This window comes from Rhizophagus irregularis, chromosome 11 (genome assembly GCF_026210795.1).
Source record: "Rhizophagus irregularis chromosome 11, complete sequence".
Taxonomy (NCBI): Eukaryota; Fungi; Glomeromycota; class Glomeromycetes; order Glomerales; family Glomeraceae; genus Rhizophagus; species Rhizophagus irregularis.
This window is the reverse complement of record NC_089439.1, coordinates 2,978,252-3,000,530: the sequence shown is the minus strand read 5'-3', so window position 1 is coordinate 3,000,530 and position 22,279 is coordinate 2,978,252. Positions and strand designations below refer to the sequence as shown.

Genomic DNA, 22,279 nt, shown 5'->3' with positions numbered 1-22,279 from the left:
TTTTTAAACTGTTATCGTTATTTTTTTTTAAAAAAAACTTTTTTAACGTTAAAAAGATAATTTAACGTTGAATTTTATGATCGCCCGCCCACCCTTTATTTTAATGTTAGTATATTTTACTAACGTTAATTTTTTTTAATTTTTTTCTTGAATTGTATTAAAGAAACGTACAAACGTTTCTATTTTCTTATTTTTTAGGATACCGGACTTCTAGAAACTTGAAAGAACCCGGACTTTGGTAAGTATATGGGGTACTGTGTTTAAATTGTGTTAAAGAAACGTACTAACATTTCTTTTTTCTGTTTTTTTAGGTTACCGGACTCCTAGGAACTTGGAAGAACTGGTCTTTGGTAAGTATATGGGGTACTGTGTTTAATTGTGTTAAAGAAACGTACTAACGTTTCTTTTTTCTGTTTTTTTAGGTTACCGGACTCCTAGGAACTTGGAAGAACCGGTCTTCGGTAAGTATATGGGGTACTGTGTTTAATTGTGTTAAAGAAACGTACTAATGTTTCTTTTTTCTGTTTTTAGGTTACTGGACTCCTAGGAACTTGGAAGAACCGGTCTTTGGTAAGTATATGGGGTACTGTGTTTAATTGTGTTAAAGAAACGTACTTAACATTTCTTTTTTCTGTTTTTTTTTAGTTTACGGGCTCATAGGAACTTGGAAGAACAGATCTTTGGTAAGTATATGGGGTACTGTGTTTAATTGTGTTAAAGAAACGTACTAACGTTTCTTTTTTCTGTTTTTTAGGATACTGGACTCGAGCTGGAAGAACTGGTCTTCGGTAAGTATATGGGGGTACTGTGTTTAAGTTGTGTTAAAGAAACGTACTAACGTTTCTTTTTTCTGTTTTTTTAGGTTACCGGACTCCTAGGAACTTGAAGAACCCGAACTTGAGATACTTGGTATGTAAGCTTAAGGAAGGGGAAGGAATCTTTTTTTTAATATATTGAAGAAACGTTATAACGTTTCTTCTATTTTTTTTGTTTTTTTTTACCGGACTTTTTTATATGGAAAGTTTTATTTAATTGCTTCGAAGAAATGAGTGTGTTTCTTATAGTATACCATTGTTTATAAAAATTGGTTTATTACAATAAAATAAATAATATAATAAAATATTTAATTACGTATATATATATTGGAATTAAATTAATGAAAAAAAATTATTATAGAATGCCGAAATTATGCTGAAACTATATCAAGATGTTAGTATTAGCTATGCCGAAACTATGCTGAAACTTGCAAATAGTTTCAGCAGTTTCGGCATTTCGGCAGGTTTCGGCGTTTCAGCATTTCGGCAGTTTTGGCACTAATAAAAGAGTTTCGGCTTTCGGCACCAGGCCAAATGAGTTTCGGCAGGTAACCTTAATTAAACTTATAATGTTAAACTAAATTTTAGAATCATATACGTTTATTTATTAATTTAAGTTGATTTTATAACAGGACTAGTAGTAAATAACAAAAAAAGATAAGAAAAATAAAGTAGAAAAAGAGATATAAAATTTATTTGCAACTTGTGAAAAGAATATAAAAGTTGCATAATAGTGAAAAAAAATCATAAGTGATAAAGTATAATGAAAATAATAAAACAAAACAACAAAAAATAAGAAAACCAATGAGAAATAATAGTATTGATGAAGGATGAAAAAAGATGAAAGGAAAGAAAGAAAAAGAAAATAAAGAAAATGGAATAGAATAAAATGAAAGAAGATGAAATAAAAAAAAAGAAAAGAAATATAAAAATGGAAGGAATGAAAATGAAAATAAAATAAAGTGAAAAAAACAGAATGAAAAGAATATATTGAAAGAAATGGAATTAAAAGAAATGGAATGAAAAAAATAAAGCAAAAGGATTAGAGCAAAAGAAATGAGATGAAAAGAAATGTAACAAAAATGAAATGACAAACACACACACACACACATATATATATATATATATATAAAGAAAAGAATAAAATAAAGTAAATTAGTAAAAATGAAATATAAAAAGTGTAAGAAGAAACTAAAAGCAAAATAAAAAAATATACCTTTGATCGTAAAATTAGGAAAAATGAAAAGAGCGTAGTGAAAAAATGGAGTGAAAGGAACAAAATGGGGCAAAAGGAAAAAATAAAAGAAATAGTGCAAAAAAATGTAGCGAAAAAAATATAGCAAAAATGAAATGGTAAATGTAAAAAAAAGGATAAAATAAAGTTAATAAAAACAAAATATAAAGAACGAAAGAAAAAATTAAAAGCAAATGAAAATAATATACTTTTGATCGCAAAACTAGGAGAAATAAAAAGAACATAGTGAAGAAATAGAGCGAAAGGAATAAAATGGGGCAGAAGGAAGAAATAAAAGATATAGGTAAAGAGACAGAGCAAAAGAAATGGAGCAAAAATGAAATAACAAATGCAAAGAAAAGAATAAAAGAAAGTTAGTAAAAATGAAATATGAAAAACAAAGAAACCAAAAGTGTAAAATGAAAAATACCTTTAATTATAAAACTGGACCAGATTGATTTCTGGAGTCATTCAACCATTCCTAAAAAAAAAGAAGAGGAAATGTTAGTAATATTTTCAAGTTAAAAAAAAAATAAAAACAAATAAAAAAAAACGAAATGCTACTTACCTTACAACATTAAAGTCTAAGCAAATGTTTAAAGCATCAAAGCGTTAAAGCCACCCCTATAAAAAGTTTTTATACTTAAAATATATTTAAAATTTTATTAAAATATACTTAAAATAAGTATCAATTTTAATTTGCGATATACTTATAATATACCTAAAATATGCCTAAAATACTCTTAAAATATATTTTTAATAATATACTTGTTATTTGCCTAAGTACTTAAATTATCTGTTATATAAAAAGGACAATTTTAATGCTTACCAGAGGTAAAACTTACCGAAAGGTAAAATTCACTGCATCACAAAAAATTTTTGTATTAAAAATAATAAAATTTATATTTTAAATTGTTTACATTTTAAGCATGAATACTTATTCTTTTTATTAAGTATTTATTATAACGGTCAAGTAAAAATAAATGTTTCATACAAATAAAATCATAAGAAAAAAAAATTCATATTATAACGTAAAAAATAAAGTTTTTGCCGTCTTAAATGAACATAACTAGCTAGTATCATATTTTGCATACATAACAATATATAAATTGTATATACATAATACTAAAAGTTTTAAACATTAGTTTTCTTCTCTGATACTACTTTTACCAGGACATTTTTTCTGATAATGACCTGGTTTTCCGCATAATAAACATTTTTGTTATGATCTCGATATTGCACCTCCATCATCAGTCTCTTGTACATTAACTTGACTTGTAATTTCACGTATTGCCCTATTTTTTCCTAACATTTCAATAGCGCTCTTTATTTTTTTTTTACAAGGAGCTCCTTGAATTCTAGTAACATGAAGATCTGTTATCTGATCAATTAACTGCTGTTGTAAAGGAATAACATTATCATTTTCGTTATGCTCAGAATTTTCTATATTAACATTATTTTCTGAATCACCACCATTCCAACTTCTTTGTTTAGCTAAAATAAAATTCTTCAGTAATTTCACCAATTCATTATCGCTCTTAGTTTCTAATGCAATATTAATTGCAGTTTTAGCCGTTAAAAACACTATTCCAAATCGATTTCTTTGAGGAATAATATGTTGAACATTTTCTTTATTGTGAAATAATCCTTGAAAATATTGTAAAGTTTGAAGAGTGAAATCCACTGTCAGTAGTACTGTTGTAGCTTCACTAGATGATTCTATTGCTTTAATTATTGGTGAATTTTCAAGAGCAACATCCAATTTCATTAAAATTTCACCTAGCAGGTATAAGACTAATATGAAACCTTGCATTACTTGAATAAAGCATTACTCTCCAAAAATGACGACAAACAATCCCCTTGGTGACAGTTTCCATACATGTATATATATGAGTTCCATCAGAAAAAGAGCTACTAAATTTTCTTTACAAGATAGTAAACCTCCTATTCAACGAATTTTCCATACTTCTACTATGATACTTGATGTATCCATACCATCTAAAGAGATTTTAGCGTTGTTTGAGGTTCATCAATTACATCTTCTATAAAATTGTCATTTAAAGTATTAGATTGTAGATTGAGATCCTATATAATAAAAGTAAATTAATAAAGTTTTTGTAATATCACGCTATTGTACTTTATTAAATAATAAATATATACCTCAGGTGCTATCTGTTTCTCATAAGTAAAAGATTGCAAAATTTGAAATTGTTGTAATGATAATATAAGAGATGTCAAAAATTTCACAATAATCACATCAACATTTGAAAAAATTGGGATGAAATATGTGAGAGTCCAATTGATGTATATTTTGCTTTAAGGTCCACTAATTGATAATACTTAATTTTTTCTTTATGCCTTTTATCAATTGCTGCTTGAACATCATAGAGTGTACTAGCGGCATTTAAAGATTTTTTAATAATACCATTAAACGACTCCACACTTTGTGTACTTTGAATACTGGCATTAAATTGAAATGAAGTATAAGCTTTGCCCAATTCATTCTAACTAAATACAGTGTTCTAATCATATAACGTCGACACTCTGGAAATATTTTTATCATAAATTCCCAGCGCTGTTCAAAGATCTCTATATTTAATGAATTTCTGCATGAATAAAATGCTTTACTAAAATTATTAAAATTTGAACCTAAAGGTGTCTTCAAATGCTTTATAATATTTTGCCAAATATGAAATAAACACAAAAAATACTGTGTATTTGGAAAAACTTGAGAAATAGCATTGATAAGTCCAGGTTCAAAATCCGTCCAAATAGATTTTGAAATAATATTATCTGTTGCTTTCATTAAGCACTTTAGTATCCATACATATGTTGATGAAAGTTCATCTTCAATCAACGCATTAGCTATATTTCAAAATCTCCCATAATTATCTTTTACCATAAATACATTTAGATACATATTAAATTTATTGATCTTACAAGTGTTATCATTAAGCACAATATTAGAAAATCTTCAGTACAATTCTTGCTGGGATGGTGACGCCTGATAAACAATGTTCATTACCAGAATATCGAACAAAAACCTTCCAAGTTGGATCCTGAGATACCTTTTCAAAAAGAGTATCAAGTAATGATGTAGAATCTGATGATTTTTCATGATTATTGCTTTGACATAATTTATAAATTGTATTGTATACATCTTGCTTATGGAATACATGCTGAGGATACTTTTTTTTAAGCATCTCTAATGTTACAATTAGTGCTACTTTGCAATCTATAAAAAATTGGCGATCTTGCATCATTTCTTCACTAAAGCGCTAATATCTGGCGATTATATACGGTACCTGAGAAGGATTTACTATCTTATAGTTATGTACGTCTTTTATCATTATACATTTTACACAATGCGCAGTTTTGGGAAATGTGAAATTACAATACCATTCACAATTTGTTTTGATAGTACCATGTAAACGATGTGATTTTTGATCAATTATTTTTTGAACTTCATAATTACCACTTGATGAACAACGAAAAGATTTGTGTTGAATGATAGTTGGATCATTTTGGTCTTTATTTGTCACTTCAGAAGATTTGGTATCCAAATCCACGTTTCAAGCAATATTGATGCATAAATATGTTAACAGACTTTCAGTTATCAAAGTATCTCCAATATCAAGATTGTATTGATAATTATCAGGTTGCTCTAAAGAGTCTATATTTTCGTCTAGTTCAAAATATGTTTCAAAACGTGGTTCAACGTGGTTCAGAAGGTGGCTTCTGAAAGTAAAGTAGTAAGTACGGGAAGTGGTTCGAAGGTCTTTAGGAAGTGGTTCGAATGGTATTTCGGGGAAGTAGTTCGGATGGTATTTCGGGGAAGTGGTTTGAATGGTATTTCAGGAAGTAGTTCAGATGGTATTTCAAAAAGTAGTTCAGAAAGTATCAGTTCAGAAAACTGCTTAAAAGGTGATTGTAGTTCAGAAGGAAGCTCAGAGAGTAACTCAAAAAGTGGTTTAGCAAGTAGGTCAGAAGACTTAGAAAATAGTTCAGATGGTAGTAACTTATGTGATAAAGAGTTTATATTAAAAAGTTGTGAATATAGTGAAAGGTTTTTATTAAAAGGTTCAAAATATGGTGAGAAAGAGTATAAACCATGATTATTTGAATAAGCTAATGATTTAACGTTATTCATTACTAAGAAAAGAAAGGCCTTTTCTTTAAAGAACACAAAAAAACAAAAGAAGGAAAGTGGTGGTAGAGTAAACATTAAAGGTTAGTTGAGTTTATATGTTACGAAAATTAAACAAAAATGAAATTCACCAGAGGTGAATTTTACCATACTGTTGTGTAATTTATTGTATAATTTATTGTTGTAATACAATAGAAATTGAGGTGAATTTCACCGTGCCGTTTGTGTAATTTATTAAAAAATTTATGTAATACAACAGAAATAAGGTGAAATTCACCTCAGTGAATTTTTTTTAAATTCATCGGAGATGAATTTTAAATTAATCCATATAAAAATACACTTATATTGTACTTAAATTTTAGTTAAGTATAATTTAAGTACTTGGGCAAATAACAAGTATATTATTAAAAATATATTTTAAGAGTATTTAGATATATTTTAGGTATATTATAAGTATATCGCGAATTAAAATTAATATTTATTTTAAGTATATTTTAATAAAATTTTAAGTATATTTAAGTATAAGAACTTTTCATAGGACACTCCTAAAAAAAAAATAAAAAAAATTGCATTATGCATTAGTATCACAATTGTTATACATGGTGAATTTCACTATTTTAACAAAAAATTTAAATATTTAAATATTATGATAAAATTTACTATTTGGTGAATTTCACCATCCGGTGAATTTAACTACCAGTTATTGTTAAATTAATTCTACTTAAAATACATTTAAAATGTACTTTTAATGTATTTGTTTTTTACTCAAGTATTTAAATTACAATATAAAAGTATTTTTTATATATTCAAAATATTCTTAAAATATACTGTTATCCTGATAATGATTAAAGTAACCAAAAAACTTTAATGCTTTACCAGGTTAACTAAAGTCTAATTTAATAGAAGAGTCTTAAGTTAATCACAAATAATCATATGAAATAACATTAGATGTTCAGTTAAAGAAAATAGATTTTCATTAAAATTATATAAGATTTTAGATATGATAAAAAAAAATATAGATAATTTTTTATTTGTGAAATTAACTATCTTGAATTATATTACTAAAAATAATACTCTTTTTGTATAACTCAATTACTACAACACAATTCTTAACTATCAAACTATTTAAAAACTATTCAAAAACTATCTGTCTTTTCAATTGAGTAAAATCCTAATACTAGTATTTATAATAAAAATATGGATAAATCTAATTGTAACAGCCTGTTACATATCTTATTTGTAACAACCTCCAATTTTATCCAATTAAAATTTAAGATCAGGCGTAATGTAAACAAAAACAAAAGATCAGTTATGTAACCAAGACAAAAGAATTTTTTAAAAACATTAAGTAAAAGTTTTCCAAATTAAATTTTGCATATAAAAATTTTATTTGTAAATCACATACTAAATTTATTATTAAAAAAAAAATAAAAAAAGGATGTTACAAATAAGATATGTAACAGGCTGTTACAAATATATTTATTCTAAAAATATTTGATAAAATAAATAAAATAAGGGTTTATTTTTTATTGCACCTGTATTATATCTAAGGTTGCCTGCCTAAACCTTTCCAAAATTCTATAATTGGTTTCTCCAAGATTTTACTATAGTTTTATTATAGTTTTGGCAAGGTTTTGGCAGTTTCAGCATTTATAATAAGTTTCGTCAGGTTTCGCTTTTCTCCAGAGTTTCGCCAACTTTTTAATAAGACTTTTATATAGTTTTGGCAAAGTTTCACCATTTTGGCATTTCGACAACTTGCCAAAACCCTCTAGTTTTCCAGCAACCTTAATTATATCATACTTTTATAATATGTTACATATAAAAGTTAAAAATGATATTCTAAATCCCTCTGATATATTAAAAAAACTTGTAAAATGGTCAAAAATACACATGCATGGTATAAGGTTTCTTGACTTATAGTATATATTAAGTGCATAAGGTCTCATACTAGAATTTTTTAAAAAGCAAAAAATCTTAACTATAAAATCACATAATCAAAATAATTGATATAATTACATCAGGAAATTATATAGTGCGAAAAGTTGTGTAAGTTTACACATCATGATATTTCATAAGTTTTCAAATCTACCGCAAGTTTGCGTAAACATAATAATTTGTAACTTTTTAAAATATTTTAAAATATTACGATATGTAAAGCTTCGTAATTTTATGATTTGTAATATTCCATAATTTTGCGGTTCACAATATTTCATAATTTTACATAATATTTCATAAGTTTTTAGACCTGCTGCAAGTTTGTGTAAGTGTAATATTTTATAACTTTTTAAAATATTTCAAAATATTATGATATGTAAAGCTTCGTAATTTTATGATTCGTAATATTCCGTAATTTTACTGTGTAATACTTCGCAACTTTTTAAAATATTTCAAAATTCTATAATGCGTAATGCTTCATAATTTAACGATTAGTAATATTCTGTGATTTTAGATAACGTAATATTTTGTAATATTTCAAAATATTTCGATAAATAATACTTCATTTTCTGTACTATAAGTATATATAATGTATGTTTTATTAGATATAATTTTATTAAACCATAAAAAATTACAAGTATTTATTAATATATACAAAATACATAAAAGTAAAAAAAGAAAAAGTAAAGAGTAACAATATTATTAGATGTAAAAAGAAGAGAAACAGTTATAGTAACATTAGTATTAGATATAAATAAGGTTGCTTGTCTAAACCTCTTCAAAATCCTACAATTAGTTTCGTCAAAATTTTACTATAGATTTATTATAGTTTCGGCAGAATTTCGGCAGTTTTAGCATTTATAATAAGTTTCAGCAGTTTCGCCTTTCTTCAAAGTTTCACCAGTTTTTTAATATAACTTTAATATAGTTTCGGCAGAATTTCGCTTTTCGGTGAAATGCCATCTTGCCTAAACCCCTAGATTTCAGCAAGCAACCTTAGATATAAAGATAAAAGAAATATTATTATTATTGTTAGTATTAAGGTAAAAAGAGTTAAAGAAACAGTAAAAGAAGAGAAATATGGATATTATTGTTAATATTAAAGTACAAGTAAAAGGAAACGTAGATAGTATTGTTAGTATTACGACATAAAGTAACAAAGAGGTAAAAAAAAATATGTTAATATTAAAATAATTAGTATTAATAAATAAATATTTCTATACCTGCAAAATAATTGAACAAAAGAATAAAGGAATAAAGAAAAAGAAAAAAAATAAACATATTATTAGTATTGTTAGTATTGTTAGTATTAAATTACAAGTACACTATTAATGGTAATGATTAGTTACGAAAAACCAAATGATAAAACAAGATCTTTGAAATTGCCACTGAATGTAAAGAAATGCATTAACATATAGTAAATATTGAGATATCTAACATGGAATTAGATGAAAAAGAAGAAGAATATGAAAGTAAAGATAAAGAAATACAAGACTAGTTATTTTGTAATGCTTACAGCAGATTGCAAAATTGTAAGACCACCCTATGATTTTCAATTTGAAAATTTGATATTTTGAATTTTTCAAGAATTAGTAAAAAAGCAAGTTTAAATACCTATTTTGGTAATAACTTTAACTCTTTAAAATTAATATAAATTTTAAAGTAATTTATTTATATTGAATCATATGATATATTTCTATTTTTATTTAAGGAGTTGAATAAACAGGTTTTTAACTTGATTTTTTACTGGTTTTTGAAAAATTCAAAATATCAAATTTAAATTAAAAAATCATAGGGTGGTCTTACAATTTTGCAATCTGCTGTAAGGAATGTTTTAGTCAACTATGTTTCATCACGTTTTATCGTTTGTATAATTGTAAAATACATTCAATTCAGAATTAATTTTATAAATTAAATTTTCTATTTAACGGCATTATTGATATATAATTTTATTTACCAACTCAAATATTTCTAATTTTTGTGGCTCTACACAATATTCTATGGACCGCTATTAGTGAATCACAACCTTCCTCATAGTATTCACCCTTCCATAATTCAGTATTTGATAATTCTGGTTCTATAAACCTATGTTTAAATCAAATATCAGAGGAAGGCGCATTCTTATACCATTTGACATACAGTATGCCAAAAGATGAGTTCTTGACCCTTTAGGTAACCTAAGTGTATATTCAAAGTAATATTAAACCTCTTCTGGATATATGTCAATTGTTTCATCACTAAATGCTTTCCATTTCGCAAGAATAGTTGAATTTATTCATGATGACCTTCCAAATATTTCTGAGCCAATTTGTAATCTTGCATGCTGGTTAATTTGTAGGTCCATAAATCCTAATATTTCATCTCATACAACATTTCATACCATTTACATAGAAACATTTGCAATTCTGAAGGAATAACAACTCTTAAATATGATGGTTTAAGTAGTTGACCTGGTATTGCTTCAGTACCATATATTTTGGATATGCTATGTTTCATGGATAGGAAATATTGTAACTCTTCTCTTTCTGCTGTAAGTGCCAAACTACCTACATCTTTTTTTTTTATAAGAAAGCAAAGAGATTCATCTAAAAGGCCAGATGTCCATTTACATGTTAGATGATAATCAATCAAAGTATTTTTAGGCTCTATCTTTCGGTTACTATTGGGATATAATCCTAAAGATAATAGATTATTAATTTTTTTTTTTAAAAAAAAAGATACCAGAAGATAATAAAATAATCAAGTACCCTACCTATATATCTATTAAGTCTCTCAAATGGAAAAAGCCAAAAACTATATATAGGACCATAATCACGACAGCAATCAGAAATGTGAAGTGCAAAATGTATGTTACTTGTTATGTATTCTGGTCCATATGTGTTTTCTATAAGGTAAGCCATATCTTTTAATCTCTCTTGTGCTTCTTTTAAATGATTTTCAGTAATAATTCTTGTTACCAAAAGATTACATGCCCAAACAAAATATCCTAAAATCTTTCTGTCATTATCATCCAACATATCCCACAAAATAGCAATCGCAATTTTTGGAGAAATACGGCCAATATCAGATGGTAATATAACATGATCCATTCTATTTTGTGCCACTCGAAGTTGTTCACAAAATAGATTTAATTATCCACTTTGCTACGCCAAGAAAAAGGCAATGCATTGGATCTACTACAGCAAAACATATGGGATCCATATATGGAAGATGAAGCAATTCCTTAGAATTTTTTGAGTTGCATTGCAACCATTCATATGCATGTTTTCTATGTGATTCTGCGTTACTTAACTCATAGTTATGATCTCCTCCATAGTGATTTTTTCTATACTCTTCACTATAAAAACTACGTTTCTTTCGTGTGGCTGGTATGTCTGATGATCCAACAATTAATGCAACTTTAATGTCTAAACCATCAGGATAATGGTGAGTTTTTGGAATCCTCCAGCCCTTCCAGAGCTCTAAAAGTTCATCTACAATAGGAGCTAAATAATGATTAATACGATCTAATCTCACCTCTTTTGGACCTGGCAAAAAATCCAAATATATAATATTTTCAGGTTTATTCCTTTCTGATCTTGATAAGTTACAAATAGATGCATATATAGCACCTGTACTGTGTTGTGTATATGTAAACAGTTGAAACCAGTTAAGGTTAATAAGAAGACCTAAATTGGTGGTAGCAGTTTCTGATGTAAAAAATGGATTACCATCAAAAGAAAAGGTTTTCCACACATTACCATCATAAATATCTGAATAGATATTAACCCCTTCTCTTTGAATTCCTGATAATTTAGCATATTTTTGAAACCAGGTCATTGGTATAACATACTCAATTGCTGACGAATACTTGGTTTAGGGTAAATCATACGAGATTCAACAATTATTTCACTTTCTCTTTTTTTAAGAATAGAAAGTGGATTATTGCATTTATTACGATGACTGGGTACTGGATTATTTGGGAATTCTTCATGTAGGAAATTTGCAATAGCAGCTTTTCCTTCTTCTTTGTATTCAACAATATTTTTAACATTATATAATTCATGAAAATTGTTGCATACAGCTAACTGCATTTTTGGTTGAAAGATATTTAACATTTTTTTTGCGATTTATTTAAACGAATAAGTATAATATATAAGAATTTTATTAATGCTTCAAGAGGTAATCGAAATCTTTGTTGAAATTTAAATAACCATATTATAATTTCAGTATTAATAGAATCACTTAAGTTTTCCATCACAAATACTTCATCATTATCAATTTCAGGAGATGCAAAAAATTCTTCTTCATTATAATCATCTTCATCTTCACCATCATCATTCTCATCACCATCATTCTCATTACCATTATCCTCATCACCGTCATTCTCATCACCATCATTCTCATCACTGTATTTATTTTATGTGAAGCCGGCAGGGATACAAAACTGAGCATGATTCCGAAGTAATACAACCCAACTAAATCCTACCATCGAATTCCAGAGGAGCTGGAGCCCAACCCGAACTTCTTGAAAATAAAAGACCTGTACTACTACCACTACCGATAATAATCCAGGAGAACACACTGGGTAAAAATAGGGGGGGAAAAAAAGTGGAGAGGACAAGTCCCCTTTCCAAGAAATTGTGATGCATACACATAAACTTATTCTATCCTAAAAAATAATACAATTCTGAAATTTGTAAAACCGCTAATCAAAGCGTAGGCTAAACTAGTTTCTGTAATAAAGTTAAAATCTCTGCTAAAACCGCCTTGTTATCTTTATTACCACCCTTAATCTTCGAGGTATTCTTTGCCTTCTTCTGATTCTTTGGGTGTTTCTCCTCCTGGTTATTATTTTTCAGGACTTTCTTCGAGGATGTAGGTTTATCCTTCTTCTTAGGCTGATTACTGTCCAAATTCTTATCAGACTTACCTGACGTTTTCATATTCAGTGTATTTTTAGCCTTCGGTTTACTTTGTGCTTTCTTCAAGGTAGGAATGGAGTGTCGACACCATTTCAACTACTTACCATCAGGTACGAAAAACTGTGGCGTATCTAAGGCCCTTAGTGTGGTCTCCCAATTCTCGAAATAGGCCACAAGTTTCCTCCTTCCTTTGCTTGTTTGAATAATTTTAAATGAGCTGGCACCGCACTTCATTAAAAATTCACATGGTTTACGGTCCATCCACAAGGTAGCCATCGTCATATCCTCCGGAACTTTTCACGTTGTTTCCTTTCTCGTAAAGTTCAACTCGCAGGGAACCATCTAATGGATATACCTCCCAGGTCTGTCGTCCAATATTTATTAAACTGGGGAAGGGCAAAAGAGGAAAGTGCTATTTTGACTTGAAGAGTCTGATACTTATGTTGCCGTTTAACAGAACATTTAATAGCGTTCCCCAAAGTTTTAACTCTGCTAGTATTTTTGGCAGGTCCCAGGTATACGGGATATCGTAAACTATTATGTCTTGGATTCGCTCGAAGCTCCTCTCTGACAGCTTCGTATCCTATCAGTATCTGTGTAGCCTCCAGTTCGGATGATTTCTTTCCTTTATGGGAATTTTTGGCTGATGTTTTCACATCAGGTTTTGCCTTTGTTGATTGGTTCGCAACTTGTTTATCATCTGTAATACGCGCCTTTTGTTTATCTTTCTTCCGGGAATTTTCAGGTATTACAGTTTGATCAACAGGGGGCATTACTATATCAGGCATTGATGGAAGCTTGATAGGTACTGGATTTGGTGGTTTTTGGAATCCTTGGCGTATTAGATCATCTACATCTTGATCAAGAAACGGTGACGCATCCATTAGGTAATCATCAGTATCCTGAGATTCCCTATCTTCGTCATCATCATCATCACCAGTATCGCCAAATTTGCAATAGAATTGGGTAGAAAAATTATCCCAAGACCTGGACGCAGCATATAGCACTATAGAAAATATTAGCGAAAGGGTGGTAGGTTGTATATTTGTAGCTTGAGCTTGTGTAGTGAAGTTCATGGGGTTGGCTTATTCGCCAAACCTTTCTATCAGTATCTGGGCTTTATCCTTAGGTACTGAGGGGTTTTTTTCAAATAAGTCCTTGAAGAAACCGTCCTGTACAAAAGAACTTAAGTGATATGTAACAGTGTGAAAATATTGTTCGTTAAACAAGGAAACGAAGTCTAAAGCTTCTTCGTTTGGTGTTCGGCTCTTATCCATAGACATTTTTATATTTATGTAATAAAATTTAATAAAGGGGATTATTTTTTAAAAAAAATTATTACGCAGAAATTTTCGTAAAAAATGTATTCGGGAAAGAGTTTTTTTTTTTTCTCATCACTGTTATTCTCATCACCATCATTCTCATCACCATCATTCTCATCATCATCATTTTTATCACCATCATCTTCATTACCGTCATCCTCATCATCATCATTTTCTTCTTCTTCATTATAATATATATATTCATTGTTATCCTTGTTTTCATCAAGTGCTGGAACATGAAAATAAGAAGGATTTGGCAATAATAGTGATGATGAAAATAATATATGTATGTTTTCATTATTATTTGGTTGGGATGAATCAGTTTCTTCATTGGAAAGATTAAAGATATTATTTTGTTAGAAAGAATTAGGATTAAGACTTAATGCCCTTTTTCGCATTTTTGTAGGATTTGCATCTGATAATAATGGATTTTTTTTATTTTCTCGCTATAATAGTATCTGCCTGATTTTTTCTAGCATTCTCTGAGTTCCATAAACTTTTCTCCTTTGTGTGATTTTCTTGAGTGCGAAAATTAACCTCTGCGCCATCACAACGAATACAAAAACATGGATACAGATATCTTTTTTTGGATTTTATCAAATCAGATACAGAAGTTTTGATTTTAGTTTTTTTGGATTTTACTAAATCAGATACAGAGGTAGAGATAGAGGTTTTGCTTTTTTTATTATTCATTTTATTAAAATATATTTACTAAAATGCAAGTGTATTTTGTTAAATTGTCAAGAAAGTTAAAGTTACAATTATTTAAATGAAGCTTATTTTCAAAATCAGAATTCGCGTTCAATACCTTTTGAGATCAATTACACATTCAATTCTTCTTTTAGGGTCACGTTTTTCTTAGTTTGCATTTAATTCTTTTTTAGATTAAATCAGTTCGTGTTTAATTTTTTTTAGATTAGAATCAGTTCGCAGTTAGTTTTTTTTTTAGATTAGAATCAGTTTGTGTTTAATTCTTGTTCACACATCTTGTGCAATTGTGCAATCATTTACATATTCATGTTCTTCGTGTTTTTATGATTCTGAAATCAATATAAATTTACACACAAACCTTTTTCTCCTCTTCTCAATCAAAGTTTTATATTTCAACTAAAATATATAAGTAATAATAGATAGTGATCAGCTTCCTCTTCATATTCATCTTTATCATCATATAAAACGATTAAAGCAAGTATTATTTATTATAATTTATTTATTTTTTTTTATTTTATTTACGTTTGCCTATTATTTATAGCAAGAAGTTTTTATATGGGTCGATTCAGAATTAAAAGATATCTATAAAATAGATGAGAAACAAACTTGGGTCAAACAAAAGGAAAATATAGTTACAAAGCTACTACCACCTCTATATAAGATTGTAAATAAAAAATACAGCATTATGAATAGCAAATTACTAAAAATGTTATATGGATGGTGGTGTTCTAGACATCGTACAAGTAATATTAAAAATCAAGGAGATGAAAGAGTTAAACAAGACAATAGAAGAGCAAGTTAAAATTCAAGAATGCAAGAGGTAAGTAAATATTTAATTAATATGAAATAGATTTATAATTACATTATTAGAAAAAGAAAAGAAGAACGCATGCAAAAATAAATATATTCTTAGGTATCTGGAAAAAGGATTCGAAAGATTCTTAAGGATTAGTACCAACTCGTAAGAGAATTTTAAGAAACTGATCCTGAAAAGAATGGCTTATTATGCAATCTGCAGTAGTTGAAGATGATGAAATTATTGAGGAAGCTATAAAACAAAAGTCATTATCAATATACATTCATAATAAATGGTGGCGTTCTCATATTTTTTATTTTATTTGTTTTATGAAGATTTCTTATTGTACACTAGTGTGCGAAACACATTAAAATGCGTGTTTCGTACACTAGTTTTATTTTATTTTATTTTTATATAAAACTAGTGTGCAAAACACTCATCATATGATTTGTGTTAGATAAACACGTTACGCGGGTATATTTATATCATTACTACGCGAATTACATATGTTGTCATACTTACTCGCTCTTCTTTCCTTCTAAATTCTCAGTCTTTCTGTTTGTCTTACAAAAATACAAAAAAAAGCTTCATAGAGTTAAAAACCACATATTAAAATGTTGCAAGATATATCAAACCTATTAATATTCGATATTGATGAGGAACAAGAAATCTATGATGATAGAAATATAAACTATAAAACTTCTATTTCTCAAGTACTAAAATTTCTGTTTTTTAGTAACTCTGCTCAACTTTAATCATATTTCTTTGCTTTTTGCCAACTATTATTTTTTTTTTGTTCGTTAGTTTTCCATTCAACATTTGTACGACTTTAATGAGTTTAGAAATGATCATCAACTTTACGATCAAATAAAAGATGTTAGTATAAATGCTTATTCAAAAGAACTAGAACAAGAAATTCGCGATGATATTAATATGGACTGTGATGCTGCTTTCTCTCAAGTAATTTTTGGTTTTTTAGTAACTATGTCTGGCTTAGTTGCTTTCACTAATACTTTCATTTTGTTTGTTAGCGGTCTTTGTATAACTTCAATTCTAGTGACGAATTTGGAGGTGATCATTATCAGCATGATGTAACCAAGCAGCAACATTCTTTAGATGATGGTTCTGATTCTGATTCAGAAGTAATAGACGATTTAGAGTTAAAGACTGGACTTACCTTTACAAATTGGCAAGAATTTAATACCTGGATTGATGATTTTAGGATTTAACTATAAGATTAGGACTAGTCAAATGGAAGGAGAAGTAATACGTCATATTACTTACGAATGTTCAAGATCGGACAATGCCCATGGAAAATTAATGCTACTTGTCCTAAGACAAGTAATATTGTTAAAATTAATTCATTCATTGATGATCATAATAGAAATGGCTCCACGTTTTCGAAAATTAACTCCAGAAATGTTATCCGACATAAAAAAATATGTCATACAAGGACGAATGGATTCTGGATCCATTTATCCATTACTCATGCATGACTACCCTGACAATACTATCTTTAAAAAAGATTTATACAATGCAGTATACCAATTTCGGCTAAAAAACAATCCAGGTGGTTTAGATGCATCTTAAATGTTACAGATCAGGCTGTTAAATCAGAAAGATTTAGATCCATTATGAATTGTTAAACCACGCTTAGAACTTTCATCAAGAAAGTTGAGCCATCTATTGTGGATGTCACCACAACAACAATCTTTATACGAAAGTTTCCATGACGTTATAATTTTGGATACCACATCAAATACCAATCGGTTCTGGATGATGCTTTGTGTTATTATCGTCATTGATAATCATTTCAAGACAAGAATTGTAGCTTCCGCGATTATAGAAGATGAAACATTAGATACATTTCAATGGATGTTAATGACATTATTTGAAGAAACAGGTGTTAATCCCGGAGTTATATTTACTGACTCAGATCCATCTTTGATCAGTGCAATTAAGGAAATACATCCCAACACAAATCATTTGTTATGTATTTTTCATATCGATTTGAATCTTCGCAAAAAACTTAAAGGAAAATTGGGGGTTCGCTTTAACACAAATTTTATACTTGTCGAAATTCGTTATGTGAAGAGTTATTTGAATCTCGATGGGTGCAATTACTTGAACAATACCCTGAATCAGCTAAATACATGTCTAATACTCTTTATATTAATAAAGAGTCATGGGCCATCCCATGGATTCGTAATCAATTTACAGCTGGTGTACAAAGCACACAAAGAATTGAATCTATTAACAAGCAAATTCATGATAGGGTCGATAGTTTATGTGTTTTAGTGATTAACATGAACGATTATGTTAAATGCGAAGAGCATTTTGAAAAATTTGAACTTGCATGTAACGATTTACCAACTGTTGGTTTACCGATGTTACATAATAGATTTTTTGGGCGGGCAGATGATATCATTAAGCAATATTTATCCTATTATGTTGTGAAAACAGAGAATGCAAATGAACCAATCTGTGTGTTATGATTTGAATCGTATTGTGGATTGGCTACAGTTATTAGAGGTAAGGTAATGAATACTGTTTATTTTTTTTTTGTTTTAATATTGAGATCATATTGGTCGAGAACAAGAGCAAGATATTTGACAAATTCTTTTTAAATCATTGATTAATGATGTAATTCAAGAAACAATATTGGAAGTGTGGCATGTTCGAGCTACAGGAACATCAGGCATCGGTCATTATGTAGTGTTATTAAATGATGGTACACATTTGTGTACATGTCTTTTATTAATAAATAAAGGCTTAATATGTCACCATTTCTTTCGTGTGGCAACTTATTCTCAATCAGCTACCTATCATATAACTCTTATACCATCTCGCTGGTATCTTGAACCTCATGTCAATCAAGAAGCACTTTTACAACAAATGCCAGCCATTATATTATGTTCTACAACTAATTCAGAAGAAAATTTTCCTCTTACTAATGGTACATTTAAACATTTGTTTTCAATTCGATCCATATCAAACAATAATTCTAGTTCAACAACAACACCAAACAAAATTATATATGCGGAGTTGTTTGGATTATCAAAAAAAGTTATTGATTCAGCTATTAAAGCTGACATGTACCAAGAGCTATCTAATATGTTAAAAATATTTCTTTGTGATATACAAAACAAATTTTGCAAAAAGCAAACAGATTACATTCTTGATGCTAATAATTCCAACATTACTAAACATAAAGGGCGTCCACCAAAAAGGTTGCAATCAAATGTTGAGCAATCCTCTTCTAAAGGAAAACATGTATCAAGAAATAACACACAGCAAATCAATATCTATAGCGATGAAAATGCAGCAGAAGGTAGTAAAGGACGTAAGTGTAAGAAATGCAAACAGTATGGACATTATGCTAAAACTTGCCAAACCTTGATGTAATCATCTTGGGCTAGAGGTTCGTGATTCATTAAAATTTTGAGTTCAAGTTGTTAAAATTTGATAACGTTAACTAATGTTAGAGTTATTAGATTATTATAATGTTAGCATTAGGAACGTTAGGATTTAGTAGGAGCATTATGAGCATTAGGAGCGTTAGGAGTGTTAGAAATTAGGATTATTGATTGTCAGGAAGGAGCATTAGTGAGAATCGTTATGTTAGCTGTTAAGTAATTAGGATTATTAGAATGATGTTGTTAGGATTGTTGGTCATTAAGAATGTTAGTTAGAATTGGTAAGTTGTTAGGTTGAAGTTTTTGAGTTGTTAGAAGCATTAGAATTTGTAGAGAACAAACTTGTATGTCACATGTAGCACAATTGATTTTATTAATGTGTTGTTAATGGAGTTTACTAAACTTTATTAAAAATAAATTCATTGGTTTATTTATTTATTTATTTTATATGAAGCCGGTAGAGAAATGTACAAAGGCATGACTATATAAGTACAACCTATCCAAAAATCTACCATCGACAACCAGAGAAGCTGGAAGCCAACCCGAACTTCTTGAAAAAAAAAAAGACCTGCACTACTACCACGTCCAATAACAGTCCAGGCGAACACACTGGATAAAAAAAAAAGGAGGGGAAAAAAAGTGGAGAGGACAAGTCCTCTTTCCAAGAAATTGTGGTGCGACACATAAACATATTCTATCCTAAAAATTTATTTTATGTGAAGCGGGGAGAGAAAATATACAAAGGCATGACTAAATATACTAGATATAAGTACAACCTAAATGAATCAATCTACCATCGAGTACCAGAGGAGCTGGAAACTGACCCTAACTTCCTGAGAAAAAAGACCTGAACCACTACCACGTCCGATAAAAGGCCAGGCGAACACACTGGGAAAAATAAAAAAAAGTGGAGAGGACAAGTCCCCTATTCAAGAAATTGTGGCACTAAACATAAATATATTCTATCCTAAAAATAATACAATTCTGAAATTTGTAAAACCGCTAATAAAAGCATAGGCTAAACTAGTTTCTGTAATAAAGCCAAAATTTCTGCTAAAACCGCCTTGTTGTCTTTATTATTACCCTTATTCTTCGAGGAATTCTTTGCCTTCTTCTGAGTATTCAGGCGTTTCTTCTCCTGGTTATTATTTTTAGAGACTTCTTTCGAGGATGAAGGTTTATCCTTCTTCTTAAGCTGATTATGATCCAAATTCTTGTCAGACTTACCTGACTTTTTCGTATTTGGTGTATTTTTAGCTTTCGGTTTACTTTGTGCTTTCTTCAAGGTAGGAATGGAGTGTCGACACCATTTCAACTCCTTACCATCAGGTACGAAAAACTGTGGCGTATCTAAGGCCCTTCAGTGTGGTCTCCCCAATTCAAAATAAGGCCCTCCACAAGTTTCCTTCCCTTCCTTTACTTGTTTGAATTATTTTAAATGAAAGTACGCACTTCATTAAAATTCACATGGTTTACGGTCCATCCATATAGTAGCCGGAATGTCGTAAATAATGGCTTGGAACTTTTCACGTTGTTTTCTTTCTTAAAGTCCAACTTGCAGGAACCATCCCAACGGGTATCCTATAAAAGTGCTGTCGTCAATATTTATTAAACTGGGGAAAGGTGCAAAGGAGGAAAGTTCTATCTTGACTCGAAGAGTCTGATACTTTTGTTGGCGTTTAACTGAACACTTGATAGTATTCCCCCAAAGTTTTAACTCTGCTATAATTTTCTGCAAGTCCTTATATACAGGATATCGTAAACTATAATGCCGGATTCGCTCTTTGCTCCTCTCCGACAGTTTCGTATCCTGTCGGATATCTGTGTAGCTTCCAGTTCAGATGATTTCTTTCCTTATGGGAATTTATGGCTGATGTTTTCACATCAGGTTTTCCTTCGTTGATTGGTTCGTGATTTGTTTATCATCTGTAACATGCGCCTTTTGTTTATCTTTCTTCTGGGAGTTTTCAGTTGATCAACAGGGTCATTACTATATCAGGCATTGATACTTGATCTGTGTTCATACTCTTAGTATAATTAAATGATCAGCATACAAATTTACTTTTTTGGAAATGGTGTTCAAACACATAGTGTATATGTCTTGTTTTATTTATTAAAAATACTAATATTGATCCAACAGTCAAATTATTAAAAAGAAACCATCAACTTTAAAACGTAAAAGAGCTCAATCAAGTCAATCAAAATACGATACATCTAATATGCCACTCATAGGTGTACCAAGTTGGTACCTTAATCAGAAAATACTTGAATGATTTAACTATTCAAATGTTAATATTCCGGTATATGACTATGATACTGAAGATAATAGTGATAATAGTGATAATGATATTGAAGATGAAAGTAATAATGAAAAAGAAATTCAAAATAGAACAAATTCTAGTAAAAGAAAGAAAAATAAAAACCAAAAAAAGGTCAAAACGAAAAAAAAATATGAAACATAAATCAAAATAATTCTTTTTTTTTATGTAATATTTATTATAATCTAGTCTTAAATAAGTTTACTTAGATTATATAATAAATTGAATGATTAAAACTTTAGATCGAACAGATCTAATATGATTTGATCTGCATAAACCCAAATATTAGCTAGCATTTAGCAAACAATGTAATTTTTTTTTTTGTTATATTTTATTTATTATAAGCTTATAGAAAATATCGAAATAGATTAATTGGAAAAAAATTTTAATTAACAAACATGTAATTTCAGAATATTATTTAACTTAAAAAATCATACACATATCAGGTACCTGGACATCTGGTAATTTAACCATATTTCCCAATTTCAGATTTGCTCTTTTTTTATTTTCCATTTTTTGCGATTATCTCAGTATCCAGTGATCCGATTTATGGTCAATCTGCGAAAAAGTTACCACTGAGTTATATATGTAATATCCAGGGTCCTCCCGATATGTACCTGTATGATAGATTCTTTTTTGACCTATGTAGGTGATAATGGGACCCCAAACATCACATAT

The 22,279-nt window shown here is 29.0% G+C and overlaps 3 protein-coding genes across 3 annotated transcripts; 2 read left to right on the top strand and 1 right to left on the bottom strand.

Moving 5' to 3' along the window:
• Positions 1 to 3,271: 3,271 nt before the first annotated feature.
• Positions 3,272 to 3,817, bottom strand: OCT59_003128 (uncharacterized protein; the record flags this gene model as incomplete). Its single annotated transcript, XM_025329817.2, has 1 exon — positions 3,272 to 3,817. One exon carries the CDS (start codon positions 3,815 to 3,817, stop codon positions 3,272 to 3,274), a length of 546 nt encoding a protein of 181 aa, XP_025179514.2.
• A 1,739-nt stretch (positions 3,818 to 5,556) lies between these two features.
• OCT59_003127 (uncharacterized protein) lies at positions 5,557 to 6,164 on the top strand (the record flags this gene model as incomplete). The annotated part of the gene is made up of 2 exons (XM_066145417.1): positions 5,557 to 5,670; positions 5,739 to 6,164. The coding sequence occupies 2 exons, from the start codon at positions 5,557 to 5,559 to the stop codon at positions 6,162 to 6,164; spliced, it is 540 nt and encodes a 179-aa protein (XP_065996141.1).
• A 10,317-nt stretch (positions 6,165 to 16,481) lies between these two features.
• Positions 16,482 to 17,096, top strand: OCT59_003126 (uncharacterized protein; the record flags this gene model as incomplete). Its single annotated transcript, XM_066145416.1, has 3 exons — positions 16,482 to 16,580; positions 16,672 to 16,827; positions 16,899 to 17,096. 3 exons carry the CDS (start codon positions 16,482 to 16,484, stop codon positions 17,094 to 17,096), a joined length of 453 nt encoding a protein of 150 aa, XP_065996140.1.
• Between the last annotated feature and the right edge of the window lie 5,183 nt (positions 17,097 to 22,279).